The sequence below is a fragment of the Phytophthora infestans genome, genomic scaffold, assembly GCF_000142945.1.
Source record: "Phytophthora infestans T30-4 supercont1.9 genomic scaffold, whole genome shotgun sequence".
NCBI lineage: Eukaryota > Oomycota > Peronosporomycetes > Peronosporales > Peronosporaceae > Phytophthora > Phytophthora infestans.
The window spans coordinates 2,766,312-2,785,125 of NW_003303750.1; the positions used below are offsets into that span (position 1 = coordinate 2,766,312).

Below are 18,814 nucleotides of genomic sequence, written 5' to 3' on the forward strand. Positions count from 1 at the left end.
TCGGGCGTCGCTGAGCTCAGCAGAGATGCGACGACAGCGTCTCCGGACACCGCCACGAGGCGGTGAAGCGCTTCCCACTCCACGCGAGTGAGATGGGGGAATGCAGCATGCTCCAGGGTCGTCCCGGAGATCTGGACTTGGCTCATCGTAGACTTGGTCGTTGGAAGGACTACTAAGTGCTACCAGGTGTAACGGGGTAAGAGATACCGTTACTAGCTTACACTATAGTGCGGAGGAAGCTCGCACTAATAAAACCAAGTCTTAGGTTTTTGTCAAATTCAACTCTGATTTATTTAGGACCAGGGCGGCTACCCCTGGCCTCGTGTGAACCACTCAAACACATGTCTATATCTGATTGGTCAATAAGTGAGTCTGGCTCCTCACTATCAACCAATCAGATCATGACACCTTGGCACACGCTACCCGTGTGCCACTTTACCTACTTATGTAATAACTAAAGAAATATCTACCTACTTATGTAATTGGAGTTGGGCCCATTACAATAAGCGGGAGACCGCCGAGCATTGGAACACGATACCAGGGTAGACCCGGATATCACCGATCCAGGCTGCACGATATTACGGTAGCTCACGATTGAACGGACGACGGTCGACGGCGACACCACAGGATACACGATGCCACGGACGGTGGCCCAACCACTAAACAATGAAAAACAAGCAGACACTCGAGCTTTAGACGGGATCACCGAGCCACGTATTACGATACCAGTGTAAACTACGAGCTTACCGAGCCACGGAGGACCGTAGTACATTATAGCACGATTGCACGGACGCGTACCAGCCACGAAATCACAGGGGAACGATTCGGGATCTCCCGATTGCACACCGCGGAGCACGAGATCATTGTTGAACACGATACGCGGGCAAAGCAGATAGACTACGCGAGCACGATAGCATATGACAGCAGAGCCACTCCGCGATTGCATGATAGCGTGATAACGCGGTCGATTATACTTCACCAGAAGAGCACACTACATGGGCGACGCAGCAACACGATTGCGTGGAGACACCAAACAACAGAATAGCACCCTTCGGTTAGAGAACCGGCGATGGGATGCCAACAGCCACGAAAACCTGTAGTACGGGGTAACAGAACCGAACCAAACCACGATATTGTACGGGTCCACATGAGACTACGGAATGGTAAGTGGTGTAGTACACGAAGCCACGACGTACTGGGATGGGTGACGCTCACAAAGCACGCGACACTAAGAAGCACTTAGATTTGCGGCCCCCTTATCGACAACAAACCATGCCACTCTGGCTAGTCCTAAACTATCAACGCTAGCACGGTGTCTGTCCATCCGTCACACGAAAAGCTCAGGTTTTTAAGCTTATAATTGGCTGTCGAGCGGAGCGATGGCGGCTCCAATTGAATTATCCAGCTTACATCAGTAAATTTATGTGGTTCACAGAGCACATATGAGTATTTGCGCAAGTCTATCCCTTATCTGAAGGCGGCATCATTCTAATACTACATATTTATTATTAAATTTACTATTTTTAATATTGCATGTTCCCGCCTCCTAACCTTGTAACCTGTCCGTTTGTCAATCAGTCCGTCCTTTTCCTTTCTTGCTAAATTTTTCTTCTATTTCTCATGGCTACACTCGGCATGGCTAATACATTTACCGACCGCGCCTAACATTCTGACTCGACCTAAAAATTACAAATATCCAAAAGCGTTACACAATTAACTCGCGCGCGCATTGGTCAATTTTGCCGACCTGCGACACTTACTGGATCTGTCGCACGATGAGACCGTCTTTCGCCCTCGTGATTGTACGTAAGGAAAACATTTCTGCCGCGCATTAAGCACACCGATTGGATGTAAACACCAAGGCGAGCTGTGCTGACGATTGCGTGTTTACATTTAGCTACGCAAAACCTTTCGTATGTATTGCGAATCGCGCACAGTACCCACTTTATTTTCAAAGAGCTCTGCGATGTTATTTTCCACACACTTTTTAGAGTAGAGACGATAATATTATCAATATGATTATATTATTATTAAAGAAGGCTTCACGACCTTTTTGCGCTAGCAGCATCCGGGCATCGAGCTGCATGCGCTCACGGTACTTCGCGGTAGTGTGTTTAAAGTCATTGTTATTACTTTAAAGTATGTGTTTGTATGTTTGCCCGAAAGTGTTTTAGAAAAAACATTGTTTAAGCAATTGCAAAATATTATAAATAATATCTTTGATTAATAATGAAAACTAGTATTAAATGGTCGTGTATTGGCTAATATTGCTACGTATTTTTGGTTAAAACAATATCATGTTTAAAATATAATCATACAATATATTATTTCGTTTGATAAAATACACCCAGCAGTAAATATCCGTTAGAATACCTCACACGGAATGTCGGGCAAAAGAACCACCGCCGTGCACAGCACCAACAAGGCTCGAGGCATCACAATATTTTTACGCAGGTTAGTTTTAATGGTTTCTTCACAGTGTGCAACGGGGCGAGGCCCACGTACAAGACCAATATTGAACTGCTTCTGCTGAATTGGCAGCGGTCTACGACGGACCCAGGGGCGCGTTGTATCTGGTGCGGGGAGCTACAGTACAATTACGCGTTCCGGACTATCCGCGGGCGGGACATCGTGCGGCGCTATATTGCCTGCTAGAACAGCTCAAAAGCGGTTGTGTTCTGGGAGGAAAGGCCCCACAACGTGCTTCCGTCGAGTGCGACGCCAGGAAAGCCTGGCAAACGTCAAGAAGGCAATAGGTCATGACTGGTGCCCCAAAGAGATGAAGAATAAGCGCAGCCGCCCCCGCAAGCTGACCGCCCGAAACGCCAAGTACATCAAGCAAAAAAGCAGCAGCAGAGCAGCTAATTTGGATAATACATCCTTATAACCCCTTACTTCGCATATCGTTGTGTTTTTAATGCTGGCGGACAGTGTGAGGCTTGGGGTTGCACATACTATAAGCTGCCTATGCGCTGTAAAGAGTGCTGACGCACCTACAGAGCGTAGCGCGTTTCATTTAATAATTAACACATGATATCTACTGTTGGCCGCCACAAACTGGCCGTCCCTATCGTGTCACACGTACACTCGCTCACTTATACAAAGGCAAGAACACGCTATACGTACCGTCAGCGCTTACAGCGTATATTCACTAATGTGCGCTCACGAATGTAAACTACATTATTAAGTGAGCACTATGCGCGACGAATAAGTTGCTGTCTACATAGACCCAAGCACGTCTGCTCACGAATGTAAACTACAGTATTGATTGAGCACTATGCGCGACGAATAAGTTGCTGTCTATATAGACCCAAGCACGTCGCAAGTCGAAGTGGCCGTACGCAGTACTGTACTTTAGTGCCCTGCGCATAATGATCGAGATTAGAGCTCGGTAAAGTCGCGAACGACCATAAGGTTCTAAGGTATACCCGCTGCGCTCGTAATATCGCGTTGTCTACTACCTACACACGCGCGGTCATCTTGCCTGTAACACCGCTAAATGACCTATGCCCAGTTAGTGACGCGCTTGGCCATACAGACTGATCCATAAGAAGCGTAGGCGCAGTAAGCTAGCACCACGATGCAAAACTCCGATAACGCAGTAGTCATCCAATGCATGGGTGTTGGTTATCAAGGCCACGTGACACACACCAACTCGATACATTGCCGGATATGCATGGATACATCAAAATACACGCCGAGCGGATAAGTTGGCAGCGAAAGTACGTCACCTTATGTACATGAACTACTATTCGAGTCACGTCTTAACACCACTACGATAATCTACCTACAGCCATGTGGCTTCGTATGTTCGTCATACATGACGGAGCCAGTAAATGTCACTCGAAAGGTTCTACGCCACTCTGTCAGTCAGTAGCTATGCAAATAAGTCAGTAAGTTCGTCAACGATGCAAGTAAGATCAACGCATGCAGAAGATAGTGGAAAGACCCATGAGTAATATCATAAAGAGCTCAGCGGAACGGTTTCAAGACATACTATTGGTGTTTGCGGCGACCATCGGCAAAACCTTCCTGTCCTAAAGATACTTCGTGCGAGGAGCTGGCCAAATCTTGCTCTAATAGATCGTCCCAATTAATGATGTCGACTGCCTCCCGGAGATGACGTGACAGATGGTATTATGTTTGAGTAGGCGTATTTACGCCAGCTAAACTGGGATTCCTCACCGATTTATGCCAATATAAAGTCATCATTGATACCGACACGTCTTCTGAACAGTACATATAAACTTTGCAACCACGAGCGTCTCCGATTCGTGTCATTTGGGTAGCCATGCGCTCAGCTGAGAAGATAGACAAGACCTTCCCGGGTAAGTTGGTGCTCATCTTGCAGATCACGTTAAACCCTGGACATGCCTACCACTACATGTGAACACTAAGAATTTTATGTGCGGTGTTTTTTTTGAAATCTAACATTAGTAGATAGTATACATTTATATTATATGTATCTTCGCTCTACGTAGAATCACTAAGCCCACGGCAGCGCAGCGAAGGTGGTCTACCCACACTACACCAGCCAACTCGGCTCTAGCGTCCGCGGAGCGGGCGCCCACAGCGCTAGTGTGTATCCTAAACTATCAAGACTAGCACGGTGTCGGTCCGTCCGTCACACAAAACGCTCAGGTTGTTGAGCTTTATCATTGGCTGTCGAGCGGAGCGAAGGCGGCTCTAATTGGTTAAACTGAATTATGTAGCTTACATAGTAAATTTACGTGGTTCACAGAGAAGATTTGCACAATACTATCCATAATTCGAGTCAGTTTAATACTACGAATATTATAATATTTATAAATTTTAATACTTTAAGTATTGCATGTTGCTTTTAAGATTTGAGTGCTACTTATTCTCAAATGGAATAGCGCTAACGACGCTTCCAATGCTGCAAGATGTATAGCGTACACGAAGCAATGCGTGTTTCGAGGTCATACTATTAATACACGTTATACTATGTTCTTAATAGTTTGTGCTAGAAACAATGACTAAAAGAACTGTTTTTTCTGTAGAAATATTAAGAATATGTCTGAAGGTGATGCAACTGACTGAGCTGCCAAATAGTAGTACATGTACAGCAGAAGCAGGCCGTAGAAACATCGCTGCGCTAATAGACGTTCTCACTTGAGCCATAACGATAGAAAGTTTTAAATTAAGCAAAAAAAACACATTTGTTCTACTGCTGTAAGCCATTGTTTTTTTCAGAGTTGTTAGACAGCAAAATCCGATCCTACATAGCGGGCGGACGTGTCGTCGTCAAGGGCGTAGATGACGATTTTAAATGAAGCGGCAAGACAACAACAAAAACGAGAGGTGTAAATTATAACTGGTTAAGTAGACCCCGTTGATAACTCTTGGTGCCTCAATGACGTTTAACCATCCTGAAATCTTCGTTAAACCATTGAATAAAAACACTGCCGTCAACAACCCCGACAACAACACGGCGCATTGCGACACAATATCCAAATGCTTTAATCATAACTGGCACAGAATCGAGTGTCTAATGACTAATTCTGAATCAGCACAAAATGAACGCTGCATGCATAAAATAGATTTCAATTTTAATATTTTCTAGCTGTCATTGAGTTTTGTGTGAGAAGTGAACAGTATTTAGTTACTTGGCTCAAATAGGCAGTACAAGCGGGTAAGAAGTGCAACCTGGGCAGACCATTACTATCATGTGAGCTCAAAAATGGTCCGTGATATCGAGCACGACGTTAAAGTAAACATATTGTGTAGCGTTTGTATAAATGTTTTTTGAAGTGCAGGTGGTTTTGGGTGGAAGATGCAGATACAGTGATAGCTAACAATAATTAAAATATATTATCACGAATATTGATTAGTACAATTATTTCAATCAGGAATATGAAATGATAACCCAGATTAATAAATCAAAAACACGATTTAGGCACACAGGGGTTCAGCAGGTTTTTTAATAATTATCCTGCCGAAGCGCAAAGCAAATATTTATAAAACTAAAAGTAAACTACCGCCGCGTAGCGGCGACGCTCGGCTTCCGAGACGTTGCAGATATTAATTTACAACAATAGATTTTTTTTGGATTAACTCTTTGTAAAGACAGTACATGCAATATCTGGTCTGTGTGCGAACACTTTTCTGAATGTCATTACTAAATACATTCGGTAGGTCATCCATAACATCGGCTAGTCAAATGATTTGTTTTTAATCCTGGGATTGTTTGGGTGCCCGTGCGGAGTCAGCTTGTCGAAGAAAGCGTGGACACCACAATACGAAGCTACTGCCAGATCCGCCTTCGAGAACAATATTAGGGGTGTTGCTTTCATTTAGTCACGAGCCAATATCAACGTCTCCCGTGTATCTTTTGTATGTGCGCTATACCATCACTCTCGCGAGCGTACATTGTCATCCTTCTAGAACAATCGAAGCCCTCTTCCCCCATTTGTTTCTTCAACGCATCGTTCACTATGGCCTCCGCTGCTGTGCTACAATGTTTATGTGTATGTGCACGAGATTACATGTAGCACAGTTAGAGGTGATTTTAATTTGCGTAGACTGTAAAATGATCGGCAAGGTGATTTATTTTCCGCACGGAGGAAGAAAAAGACGCACTATGTTCACAATACATGTACAGCACAGCACCACATAATGTGGCAAACAAGTGCGATTTTGAATGAAGCCGAAAAGTAAAATAAAAAGTGTGTGCGATCTTGCGCCAGGCGCAATAGCGACATTTTTTAGCTGCAAACCTCCAAATTGTATCATCGGGAAGTGCGAAATCGATTCATTCATTTTGGCGCGAAATGCAGCCGGAAAGAGCTGGAAAAAAACCCGTCACCACAGTGCGACCAACCCCAACCAGATCAGCAGACTTGACCGGCTTAGTGGTATCTTGGCTTCCTCATCAGAAGACGAGAAAAAAACCAAAACGGAGGGCTTCAGCCCAGGAACTTTCCCGCGTCTTTGCCGCGAATGACGCAGCCGTTGCCTCTCTACTGAAGCGCGACTACGATATCTTAGACCGGGGTAAATCGTCGAAGCAGAGATTTCATCACGCAGGCAGCGTAATGCTCCCTCTCGACAGGGTATACGTCCACGGTGATGACTTGTACGCCAACATCCCGCATTGCGTTCGGAAACCCTGTCAAAATTCCAGAGTGGTTGTCAAAACTCAGGCTGACTTTACGCTTATGGTGTTTGTGTTTTGAACTGCAATTTTGGCGCGAGCTTAAAGCCCGTAAGGAAAAGATACAGTCCGTACAAAGCCGCGAGTAAGGTTCGACTCCAAACAGCCTGCAAACTCAAGACTCAATTCCCACTTATTTGCCCCAATTGCTGGAAATTTGTTAGTAAAGTAGCAAAAAAGCTTCTGGTATCTCAATTCGCTGTATTGTCGTGTTCAAGTCTGTGGTTTTATATATTTATGGATAAACATGATGATTTATAGGACCATACTTGAAATTTGTATGGGTAGATACTGCCAATTACCTGTCAGAAAAATCACCAGCCAATCACAGCAAATTAAAATTATGATTTTAAGCAATCGGATGTACACTCCTGGACACAATGATACGACCAACTCGTCGAGAGCCCATAACTCAGTCAAATTTAATTATTTGACGGTGCGGTTTTCACACAAGCTGCAAAACATGCTTCAAAATAGCAGAAATAACGCTCGGAGGCGGAGATGAGCAAGCTTCGTGACGCAAACAGATGCAAAACAGAACTGATGCAGCATCACACATCAACGGGGCCGATAAAGATTGGCGGCCAGTAACTCACTCGCCCCGACCGTCACTCGGTGCGAGATAGAGTTTGCGTGCCAAACCACTGAGCTCGTGGCCAAACAAGATGAACCTCGTGGCCGAAGGGACCGTCAAGGAAGTGACCGTGTACAACAAGGGCGTGTCTCCTAAGATCGTAAACTTTCACTTCGGTATGTAGCAGTGCTTCAAGCAACATCGTGCAGTACTTGTCCCCCAAAACGAGGATCTCACGCTTGTGTTCTGCGACCACGACTTGCCCAACAGTGAGCTGTCGTACGTCGGTATATTTATCTGTAACGGCTCTGGTGACCCACCACGACCGTCGAGAGCATCCGCTGGTGCATCAACGGTTGCTTCAGCCAGAACAACTCCAGGCCTATCTTCGGTGGGTAACCAGATCCTGGCTCCGGCCGTCAGTGCCACCACATACAAGATGAAGTACGGCAACCGCGGTACGAACCAGGCGTACTTTGACATACGCACTACCCGCTGCTACACTACGCAGCATAATCACGGATACGCACCGGACTCGAGCCCTCTGCCTGAGGATGGAGGCCCTGCTTCATGGACGCCAACGATAAGTCGAACAAGGGCATAACATGTATACACGAACACCAGTCTTTCTTCTTGTCGAGGTTCTCGAAGCAGCTCCACCCGGAGGCCTGCGGTCGTCTCACGGAAACCCTAAAACCCTTCCTCTTCGAAACACTCCAGGAACAAGTCAACATCTCACAGCCGCGGACACGACTCTGTACGTCCGATCGACGTTCTCCAAGATGAGACCACCAGAACAGAGCAGCAAACCATTATCGACCTGGCTGGAGTTCGCCTACGGGACTCCCGTAACGGGAGTCATTAAAGTATTCTAATAGGAAAGGCAAGACTAAATTGGGGCCTACTGTACGCTCCCAATGTATGCGTTCCGAGTGCGTGATTTGGTGTGATTATTTTTAGCTTTCGCTAATCAACAGCGATTTTGCAGATTTACCGTGAGATCCGTCATGCAATTGCCTGTGGGAACAAATTCTTGGTTCATATTTAATATCTCCTTTTCTGGGATAACGTAGCGTGACAGGTATATTAGCCATAGTGGTACACCGGTGCCACCTCATGCTCTCCCCCACAGTTTCCCCCCCCCGACATGCACGCCTTCTTCGGAAGAAGGCGTGCATGTCGCGCTGGTGAAACCCGTACATCGCCACGGTGCAGACGTCCAAACTTCCGTTCTACAAGGTGTACTTCGTGCCTGTGCGTGCCAAGGCGGTGCTGGAGATCATCGATAAGGAGAAGGCGGATGAAATCCTGGTGAGTATGTCGCAGACGGCTCTGGTCGTCGGCATTGGGCTGTACCTGAACGACGACATAGAGCGTCACAACGTTCGCGTCACGGGCGCGCGGTCGTCGACACAGAGGATCGCGAGAAGTTGGCGGCCAAGCTGGCGGAGATTGGCGAGACGATCGCTCCGAGTCAGTCGAAGGGCTGCAGATCGGCTTCTGTGCTGGTGCGTTCTGCTATCGTTCTTGGCTTCCTCGATTTGATTTTCGCTGCCAATGACGACGAGCAGCGTGTGCTGGCCACAAGGCGCTGCACGGCTCGACGTCGACGGCCAGATCAAACAGATTCGGGCCGATCTGAATCTGCACAGGTCGAGTACGAGGTAGTGCGTGACACCAAGGATAATTGTATCACGGAGAACAGCAACTACTTCAAGCTCCGCTCGACAGCGCAAAAGTTTGTGCGTCACTTTGGCATTATGGGCGAGTTTAATATCCCGGAGCGTAACTGCATCATCGCGGTGAGCGCTCGTTTGTCTTGTTCCAATGCTCTCGCCTCCACCGCCACGGGCTTGACTACATAGCCACCAAGATCTCGCTAGGCATTAGCCCAAGAACAGCGTGACCAAGGCGACACGGCCTACTGTGGCGCAAAGTCTGAACAACTGTGTGGTCAAGCTGCCTCGTTGGGACCTGAAGACGTATGTCCAACGAACTGAGCGGCTACGTGCTGTCCGTGGGCGAGTTTATGTCTGTCGGCTGCAGCTTCGGGGTGTGCATCTAGAAGACAGTGCAATGCTGAGCCCAAACCTGGCCGGTCTGGACGGCTGCGTCGCCGGAGGTGCGGGACGCGCGGCTTAGCTCCCCCGATGGATGAGCGCCTGTTCAACGTCATTTCTGCTCTTGACGCCGGCTACACGATCAACCGCGTGCACGAGCTGACCAAGATCGACAATTGGTTCCTGTCCAAGCTGCCGCGCATCTCGTCACTGCGCTAGTCGGTACACCCCCGATTCACGTTAGACACGCCGATAGAGAGCTTCGGGTGTACATTGAAGGTGAACAGTCTCCAATCTGCCAACGCCACGGGCATGCAGGTACGTAGTGGTCGGGCGTTGTGCCGTGTGTCAAACAGATCCATACGTTGGCTGATGAGTTCCCGGCTCAGACCAACAACCTGTACAGTACATGACGAACAGCGGCTTCGGAGGAGCCATCGTGGTGCGGCGCGAACAGCATCGGCTCGTATGCGGAGGTTGAATGGTGTGAGCTGATCACATTAGAGAAAACGATAAGAAGGATCCACAGAAAGGGTGTGGATCAGGAGGAAGAGGTGAATGTTTTATGCATAACTGTTTTGCGTCCGTGCTGTGCGCAAATGCGTGAGGTGGACAAGGCGGCGATTGTGGTCAGCAATACCCCGGAGACCGTGAGCAAGGCCCACGACGAGAGTGACCGTCTGTGTACTTCGACGAGCCAAGTCTAGAGCGCGCTCTCAGCCGGACATCTGGGGCCGCAAGAGCCCGGAGGGTGTGATCGTGTCTGTAGGTGGCCAGATCCCGAACAACCTGGTCATGCCGCTGTCCCAGGCCGGCGTCAAATCTTCTGAGCACGTCGCCGGAGAGCGTCGACCAGTGAGAGGACCGCAATAAATTCTCTGCCATGCTGGCCACACTGAGCGTGGACAAGTCGTGTTGGGCGGAGGTCAAGGACCTGAACTACGCTCTTGAGTTCGTGCAGGAGGCGCAGTACCACGGGCTAGTCCGTCTCAGCTGCGTTTTGTCGGATGCTGGTACGATTGTGGCTTCGGACGAGGGCCACTAACCCCACTGCGTGCAGGTTGCAATCCCACATAAAAACGGTGCGCTTAGTCGTGTTCTTTCAGTCGCCCGATACACGATAATACGTTGGAAAGGTACCGTACAATAAAATTCATGCTGTGTAAGAGCGTACCGCCGGCTATATATACAAGTTGACCGCATGATAGTTCCGTTTCATCGTCCAGCGATCCCTTCACACGCGGCGCATCTGTAACGGATTCAGAAAGCCTCCCCCACGATCCGTTTCTTCACGTTTCATCCAGCCTCGCGGGATCTAGCGAGGTACACGGATCACGTCAAAAGCGAAAGTTGGGTTGCTGTGGTGCAATCACCTTGGCAGGCGTTCTCCATGTGCTCCGACATGGCGTAGTTGAGGATGGAGCCGTCCTTGGCTACACCGTCGAGCTCGATCGCTTTGGCGTTCAGGGACAGCGTCGCTGCTCAGATAGTCCCTCAACTGGCGAATGTGTCAGAAATGTCGCCGCAAGAAGCACCTGCACGCCTTGGGGGCGGATTTTTTTAATGCTATTTTTGGCCAAACGTATGAAGGATGTTCCCTTACAAGGGTTTTCTGTTTTTTTGGGTGATTATATAGTTTTTCTGTTTGATATTTCTAGACTAAATATGCATAATACAAGCAGCTGCTTCTAGTTGGGTACAATATTGTGTCCCATCTGGTACGAATAGTTAATCGCTCTTGCCAGATCATTTAAGGCACTGGCTTCCTCTCCTTCCTCGAATTCGATGGCCCAGTATCGTTTACAGTCTTTCATGAAAGGTGGCCTGACTGTCTCAACGTGGTGAGCTCTGTTCCTCCGTCTTTGTCGTTAGTTATATGATCGGCCATCAGAATGCTTCAGCAGATAACACTAGCGGGCTTATCCACCGACCTCTTGATCAGCGAGTACACAGCATATTGCGACTTTCGAGTTCTGTCACGATCCAGGCATCTTGTCTTTTTCCGAGGTCGTCCAGGTGGCTTTCGAGCCGGTAGGTTTCGTAGCATAACCTGTAGGTCTAGGGAGGCTACGAGATATAGACATGTCAAAGCGTGAGCGCAGATCCAGCCGGTTTGGTAAACCTGCTTACAGTCGCACTTGAACTTACGGCGAATCATTGTGTTCTTGGTGTTGCCCGAGGAGGGTTGTCCCAATCGTGCTCGAAAGGAATTCGCTCTAAACATTTTCACGACGTGAATCGACAAATAGCGCAGCTGGATGTTCTCCACCGTCTCGTTTTGCTTGAGCTTACCTCTGTGCGAGGCTTTGTGCGTTTATGGTTCGATTGTCGTTAAGCTTAAGGCCGTGGAGGTTGTCATCGCGTACGATGTAGTGGTCGGCGTTTAAACGCATTCTTGGATGCTGTTAATCGCCCGTCTGGACTTTCGTCTGTGAGTAGGGTAGTGATTGTCTTCTTCGCATAGAGATACAGCCATCTGCAAACCTTGTGCGCTCACTGGTCCAGATGTTTAATGCCTGATAGGCTCAGCGTTGATGTCCATAGCACATCCGACCAAGCGTTTAGGCAACGTTCCAGCCAGAACGTGCCCCGTCGCTGCTCGAAGATTGCTTACTACCGTGGTCTTGATTGTTCAACATGGGATTCAATCGGATTTTGGTTGATTTGGCAGCACTCCAGCAGTGTCACTAAACCATTTTTGCCTCTGAAATTGCGATACCAATGTGGCCAGTAGCTCAAACGTTTAATGTTAGGCCAGGCTTGGCGAAAGGCACTTGCGATAGCGGCAGAGTAATCCATGGATCCGTAGTTAAGCTCCAAAGCTCCACTAAAAACCGAATCACATTTGTCCCTGCGGACAGTAAAGAGCCGTGTATACGCGAAGGCTGTTTCCGTCCGAGTGAACATGAACGCCATTGGGTAGAGCTTCCGTTGATTCTTGTTCAGTGCCGAGTAACGCACCCCAACGGTACCGAACAAAACTAGTGTCCATCCGCCAAAATGGATTTTATAAGTACCATCCGTCACACCAAGGCCTTCCGGGAATCTTTTGATCAAACGTTGGCCTAGTACTTGCCTAGGAGCAGTCCTGAACAATCGCCTGGACGTGAAGATAATCCCGACAGAAACCTCTTTATTCTATAGAGGATCTGTAAAGCAATACAGTACAAGTAGCTCGTGCTGAAAGCTCAAAGACTACTGACAAAACCACAATTCATCAGTGCCCATATCCTACTAGCTAGTCTAATTGCTCAAGCGCTGTGCACATTCTTGGAGAGGCCCACTCCATCATGTCGGCGTATTTCATGATCGAAAAACCTTCAGGTATGCTTAGTCTCTGTGACCGATTCTTCAGTTGCTTGACATTAGGGAGCATCGGAAGCCGATCTGGCGAATTCCTTTATCGAACTTGAACTGTTGTCAGACATTTTTTGGACCTTGGCCGGAGTCGATGTCCCTTCCGCCTCTTAATCGAATTTGGACTCAGATTCCGAGGAAAAAAAAGATCGGGGGATGACGAACGATGCCCATCTGAATGTCGTGACGGCGAGCATGCGCTCTGCGGCTTCTAGCTCGGCCCTAACGCGGTCAATTGTGAGTGCTGCACGGTTTAAAGAGACCCGAAGATGCTTGAACAGGCGCATCGAAGACAAATTAAAGATTACGCTATGCGGGAAGGCTTAGAAAACTCCGTACGACAGGCTTAGTTTTTCTAGATTTTTAATTTTCTAAGTTTTAACGTCTGAAATAGAGCGCCACCTACTCTAATACTGAAAATAACGTCAGATCATAGTAGACAGTGCACTACATATAGCGCTATCTCCTCTATTACCGCAAATACCGTCTAATTAATGTCGTCAATACATTACATAGAGCAATACCTGCTCTTTCTCTGAAAATAATGTCAGCTTATTAAGGTCAGCAATACGAAACCACATGTCACGACCCTATTACTGCAAATATTGTCAGCCCCTAGTTGGCAATACAAAACAATAGAGGGCAAATAAGTTTATTCCATAGAACGCATATGTCGATAATACAAAGAAGCCTCTTGAAAATAATTGATCCCCCTAAATAAAAAATAGCCTTGTTGCTCATTTAAAATAAACTTTTCCCGCACGCCTTTATACCACCGGTAGTACCATTGGCGACGATATAGGATAGCCCATTGCCACGCAGGGCGTTCAGTCGAGGAAAATATCCTTGAATGTGTACTGCGTGCTCGGGTCGACCAGGCAGCGTCTTAGCTAAACTTACGTCACCACGCTGCATTTCGTAGAAGTACCTGCTGACAGCAACATCATTGACGTCTGTGTGATCTGCAATGAGATTGACGCTGTTCCGGACACTACACTTATGTCGAAGCAACGCTTGCTGGCCAAGTTGAGTGTGCAACATATGTACCGGGTTTTGTTTTATCTGCTACCGAGAAACTGGAGGTACTGGTAACGCTGTTATGTACTACCGACGAGCTGGAAGCACTGAGATCCCAGCTTGATGAATCTTGCGCTGATGTAGACTCAGCTTCTGGTCTTTTTTCAGTCTGCCGTCGCCGATGAGGCCGGAGAAGCTTTGACATTGTGCTGCATCAACAAGTATTCGATTGATAAACCTGAGCGCAAGACGTTGCCACATCGACGTCCGGATCGGACATAAGGCATTTATTTTGGCTGCAGCAGCACATCTGCTGCACATTTGCTCTGCGCGCAGACCGCTCATCGCGTCGTGCTGCATCATTTGCAATCCTGTACCCTCGCCGAATCTGATCGGCATGGACTCTCGCTCGGGCCCACTCAGCATTATTGTCGTCATCTGCTGCTCCAGCATATTGAGATCCGTCTAGTAGCGTAACTGTGTCAGGGCAGATCTCGTGCTCACTGCTAAAAATTGATCTAGCACCATTTCGTCGGTATGTGTTGATTCTCCAAGTCGCAGCTGGCTGAGTGGTACACCTGTCCGCTGCTAATGAGCAACGGGCATAAGCCATCCTTCAAAGCTGTAGCGCATGTCTAATAAAGTGCATGCATACTCGCCATGTTCTAAGTGGAGGTCATCGAGAGCATCTTCTTCGGCAAATTCGAAAGCGAGTGGCGGTGTGTTGCTCGTCACGTCGTCTACCATGCCTCTGGAAATAGTGCACCATCTTCGTGGTCTGAAAGTGGCAATCCATCTACTAATGGTCGTACCATGTCTTGGGCGTGCGCAAAAAGTGGCGATCGGCTATCGCTTCTACCTTGTAGTGGCGCGTCCGCTTGATCATCTTCGTTTCAGCTTGCGGAACGTGATCTTGCGTTGCCTCCTCTCGACCAGAAAGTTGTGACCCATCTACCACAGCTCCATATTCATGTTCGTAAGCGTCGCCTCTCTTTTCACGTCCGGAGGCAAGAACCTCGTTATCTGCACCATCTTCATACATTTCCTGAAGGAGCTTTAGTACTGAGGTCTAATTGCAACGCAGCCCTCCGAAACTCGGTGTCACCACGAGCAGAGTCGACGTACCTCTGCGTTTTAGAGACAAAAAAAATCTAAGCATCTCGCAAACGTTGTCTCTAGAAATATTAAAATGTCGATAAAAAGCTGTTGAAGCCTATTCGATGCCTCCAACCAAAAGTAGTAACAGCCCCATTCTTCCCCGGTTGCTAACGCGTAGAGCTCAGATCGGATCGGGTAGTTCGTCATTCTTGTTCGATTTCTTGAGTGTATACGAGAAGTCCCATATTTTTTCCAACTAAACACATAGACTCAACATCAAAATTCATGACGATTCAGACTCACCTAGTGGTACCGGTAGTTGATATTCTAGTGGTCGACATTACAGACGATCCTCTCTGTATTGATAACGCCGGATGGTCGCATTTATTAGTATTTAGAGGAACCATTATTCAGAGTTGTACACAATATACGGTACACACAGCATTGGTCGGCCGGCGTTGCGGTTGGTTAATTACGAAGTGGCTCGACTGGTGCCGGCTTTCGGCGGCATTTATCAGTTTCTAACCCTATATTGCAATGCCGCTTACACCTTCGCCCGTTAAGACCCCACCTACGTCGCAAAACAGGCTGACAAATGCACAGCGACGACAGATCGGCCGCCACATTGCTGACAATACATTCTTGATCCAGGTCCAGCTTGGGTAGTCGGCTCAAAACGTGTTTCAGCTACTGCGCTCTTTATCACAGGAAACGATTAGAAACATACTGAAGCAGGAACCCCTACTCGAAGCCATAACATTGCAAGCTCTGACAACAAAGTCGCAAAGTTCGGTTTGCTTTCCCGAGTTTGACTCAGAGCCCACAAATTGGGTCGGCTGGCTGGCACGTGTTTGTTTTAAAAACGATTGAATTTACATGCAATACGGATCTGAACGTTTGCCACCATTTTTGTGGGGAAATAAAGGAGGAAACAGCAGATGCCACTGTTATGTCACCTTTTACAGAACGGACAAAATAAATAGTTAACTACCTCCGCATAAACATTTTTGTATTACTATTCACTAACGAGAGGATAGAGGTCAGTTTATCTAAAGTTTGTAAGCTAACGGCCATCGAGAGCTCTCAACCACTATAATTGGCGATCTCGTCCATGTTAAACATGTTGCGCAGCTCGTACTTCTTTAGCTTTCGCAAACAGACGATCCTCTCTGTATTGATATTCCAAATAGTAATTACCTGTTTGTTGCTCTCTGTGCTTACCCCCGCCGGAGAGGGCATGTCCGGCGAATAGAGGGACAGCACACGGACGCCGATTGCATTTACGTGCAACGCAGACGGTCGACTCCTTATTATATTGAAAAAAAATCTCGTGGTTTTCAAAAGGATCGGACGTCCTGCACAATAGTGACCTTCCTATAGTTAAGTACCCCAGAGCAGTCATTTTTGGTAAAACAAAATCGATATTACAAGGGAGAGGTAAATTAAGTCAGTGCTTGACACCGGCCTATGCTGATCTACGGATTATTATTAAGCTACCGCGATCACGACCGCATTGGAAACTGTGGATATCAACTCCAAAACATGATGAGCGTGACGATGTCGGACGTAAGAGGCGGATGCGGACAATACTGCGGTAAGAGACTAACTGTGGGTATGTTGCATTGCCCTAGTCATGCTACCAGATCCACTTTCTAAAGATAATTGCTTCTACCAAGGAGCACCACGATTGGCTCCAGAGCGCTGTCCGTCGTAAGGATAACGCGTTTAGCTTCTCCATCGTGCTGTACGCCGCAGCTCATTTAGAGCTAGCCCATGCTGATCGTAAATACAACTTGCGTTACTGAAGGAGCTGCGCACACACGGTAAATCCAGAAACGTTTATCCGTACTACTATGTAGCAAATTATACTCCGGAGTTATAAATCGGCTACAACATAACTAGAGAGCAAACGGGATGAAAGGAGAAAAAGGCAAGTGTCATGTATTGCTCATTTCACGGTAGAATAAGCTCTTTCATGCTTACTACGCTAAGGCACGTACTTCGGGACCAGTATCCCCATCGGCACACAGAGAACGAAGCAGATATCGTGACAATATCACAGCAACAAAGGAAGACGCAGCCCAGAGCTTCATCGACCAAGCCGAAAGGACGACCAATCAACGCAAGCATGCGAAATGTATCGAGTGATGGGGAAGCTGCAAGCACTGTTTCAAACGCAGCGGTTGCTGCAGATAACTCCATCCTCGCTAGTTGTGCTGCTCTAAATGACTTGCAACGTGCTAACGCACACACGCTGTCCCTGTCTCAGCGACTTTCATCCATGGATGATTGGATACAAGCCGAACGGAGCGCAAACAATACTGTATGACTGCTCTAAACTGAGGCATATTATGTGTCCTTCGAGCAAGATCCGAGCGTCTTATCTTGTAGATCTATTCTTCCAGAAGCGATTCTACGAAGCGCACAAGGCTGGGTCTTATGATCCTTGTAAAAGATCTAGCCCTGCTGCACTAGTCAAATTATGGACTAGCTTTGCGGAATCAATGAGAACAGCATCCAAAAGCAATGAGTGGATTCAAAGACTGGACAAGCTCCCAGATAAGTTTTCCGAGCAAAATATCGAAGGAGCAAAAATTGAGGTTCATCAAAAGTATATTATTAAGGGTCACACCCTGTGCGCTGCTGCTTACGGCGCCAGCAAAGGTGCCCTATGTGGCATTCAGACTCCGCTAAAGCATCAGTGCCAGCTCGCACCGGCAAGAATGGACGTATTCGTTGAGAGTTGTATACACTTGACAGAGACTTCAAACATCGCTGGAGCGATCAAGTCAAGAAAAATCGAGACGAGGCGCTTGTCGAGAAACTAGCTCTTGATAGTGAGGCGATATTTCTTGCTCAAGTGGGCCAGGCATGGATTGAACAGCGCATGCGCAACACGGATTCCGAAATGATTAAGGTGTATACTATGAACCTTCAATTGAGTAGGGCATTGAATGATGTATTGACTCGCGAACAATGCACGAATGACACGGTTAAGCTTAAATAGGTTTTCGCCGAAATGGACAAAACTCTCGCTGAAGCTGGGATCTTACGACGTCGGTGACTAGATTAGTTTTACATCTGCGGAACAGAGACAAATATAACTGCGTTTTATTGCTTTTCGTTGTGGATAACATCAAATCGTGCTAATTTAATCCTCCAAGTCGAATGCAGCAGTCTTTAGATTTGAGCCAATGTAGAGATACTCGCAGCGACGAAAGCGGTCTACTCTGAGAAATTCTAGGGAACGTGCATATGCGGTACTCGTTTGGCCTGGTACTGGTGCTGATCTTGACCATTAAGCGATTCCAGTGATAGCGCGATGTGTCAGCCCTCAGAGCCATGCTTCAAGTTTTGAGTGTGACACTGACTCGAGTACTTGAAGCTGATAGGTCTTCATCAGCAATTGAAGTCCGTGCTGCAGCTACATCAGATAGTCGTGAGCTTTGAGGTGAAGCTCTAACACATCACAGTGCTCCTGAAGCGAGGCGAAGGTAGTTGACACAAGTTCTAAGACGATGATAGCAAAGATGA

General features: G+C 47.4%; 2 protein-coding genes across 2 annotated transcripts; both read left to right on the plus strand.

Annotated features, from left to right (window-relative positions):
• Nucleotides 1-7,839: 7,839 nt before the first annotated feature.
• On the plus strand, nt 7,840-10,027 carry PITG_06031 (uncharacterized protein; the record flags this gene model as incomplete). The annotated part of the gene is made up of 6 exons (XM_002998195.1): nt 7,840-7,924; nt 7,958-8,206; nt 8,302-8,505; nt 9,075-9,550; nt 9,639-9,730; nt 9,814-10,027. The coding sequence occupies 6 exons, from the start codon at nt 7,840-7,842 to the stop codon at nt 10,025-10,027; spliced, it is 1,320 nt and encodes a 439-aa protein (XP_002998241.1).
• A 664-nt stretch (nt 10,028-10,691) lies between these two features.
• On the plus strand, nt 10,692-10,853 carry PITG_06032 (uncharacterized protein; the record flags this gene model as incomplete). Its single annotated transcript, XM_002998196.1, has 1 exon — nt 10,692-10,853. The coding sequence occupies one exon, from the start codon at nt 10,692-10,694 to the stop codon at nt 10,851-10,853; it is 162 nt and encodes a 53-aa protein (XP_002998242.1).
• Between the last annotated feature and the right edge of the window lie 7,961 nt (nt 10,854-18,814).